Genomic DNA, 1072 nt, shown 5'->3' with positions numbered 1-1072 from the left:
GGCTCTGCCTCTAGATAGGCAGAGCCAGCTGTCACTCACGCAGCTGGGCGGATCTCGACATCGATGTCGGGATCCGCTCCGGCTGCGGCGTCTCAGTATACCGCGAGCTGTAGCTCCCTATATACTGAGCCTAGGGTGACGGGAGGACGCTAGTTTGTGTCCTCCCGTTACCCTAAGGAGAACTATGGAGAAAAGCCCTGACCCCATAGTTCTCCTTTAAGCTTTACTGCTGCCTGCTCTTATTGGGGAGATTTCCCCTCACTTCTGTTCCCTGTGAAAAGGTAAAATCGTACAAGTCCATTGGCTCCGGTAAGACGGCTCGCATACACCACGGCCTGGATGGACAGATCTGTATTAGTTCTGATAACGGACGCTGACTTTATCAGCACACCTTTACCACAGAGTCCATTCAAGATGGGACAATACCCCAATGTGCCTTCTGGCTTCTTCAGGGGTGCCTCAAAATTTTCTGGTAGCGGGGACTGTAATGTGAAGGGGGCTCCTGGTGTCAAGGGGGAATTCTGATATGAAAGGGGTGCTCCTGAGATTCAGGGGGGCCACTTATTCAAAGGGTGACCCTGAAAGAGGGAGATTTGAAGATGCACCTCAATGTGAAGGGGGAAGCTCACTTTTCTTCTTTGTGTGGGGGTCTCCCTTAAAATCGAAGACATTTTAGACTGGGGTGCCTCAACATTTTGCAAACGTTTAAAGGGAGCCTGACTAAAAAAAATAAAAATAAAAAGGTTGAGAAACACTACTCTAAGTGTAACATGTTCTTGAGCGCTACATAGAATAGGAATCGTTCGGACAAGGACACTCTGGGAAATGAAGGTCAAAGAGAGGCTCACCTGGGTTTTGTAGTGCTCCACGGCCTGAGTCTGCTGTTCCAGCTCCTTCTCTAGCTCTGCCACCCTCCTCTGCTTCTTCTCCACCTCCTCATGAGCGTCGCTGTCCCTCTACAATCAAAGGACACACAAAAGTCAAAACAACATTCATCATGAACAAGGCAGAGCCCGTAGATGGTATTTCTGTTTTGGGGGGGTAAAGGAAGACTTGCCCAGTTTGGCCTCCC

General features: G+C 49.7%; 1 protein-coding gene across 1 annotated transcript in view; it reads right to left on the bottom strand.

The window, feature by feature from the left end:
* The window catches only part of NUMA1 (nuclear mitotic apparatus protein 1), a 62716-nt gene that overhangs the window by 14983 nt on the left and 46661 nt on the right, over nucleotides 1–1072 (bottom strand). Inside the window, exon 17 of the mRNA XM_018574377.1 lies at nucleotides 849–956. Coding sequence (XP_018429879.1) covers nucleotides 849–956 — 108 coding nt within the window. The remainder of the gene's footprint in view (nucleotides 1–848; nucleotides 957–1072) is intronic.

The sequence above is a fragment of the Nanorana parkeri genome, unplaced genomic scaffold, assembly GCF_000935625.1.
Source record: "Nanorana parkeri isolate BGI_ZX_2015 unplaced genomic scaffold, ASM93562v1 scaffold2907, whole genome shotgun sequence".
NCBI lineage: Eukaryota > Metazoa > Chordata > Amphibia > Anura > Dicroglossidae > Nanorana > Nanorana parkeri.
This window is presented reverse-complemented; position numbering and strand designations above follow the sequence as displayed.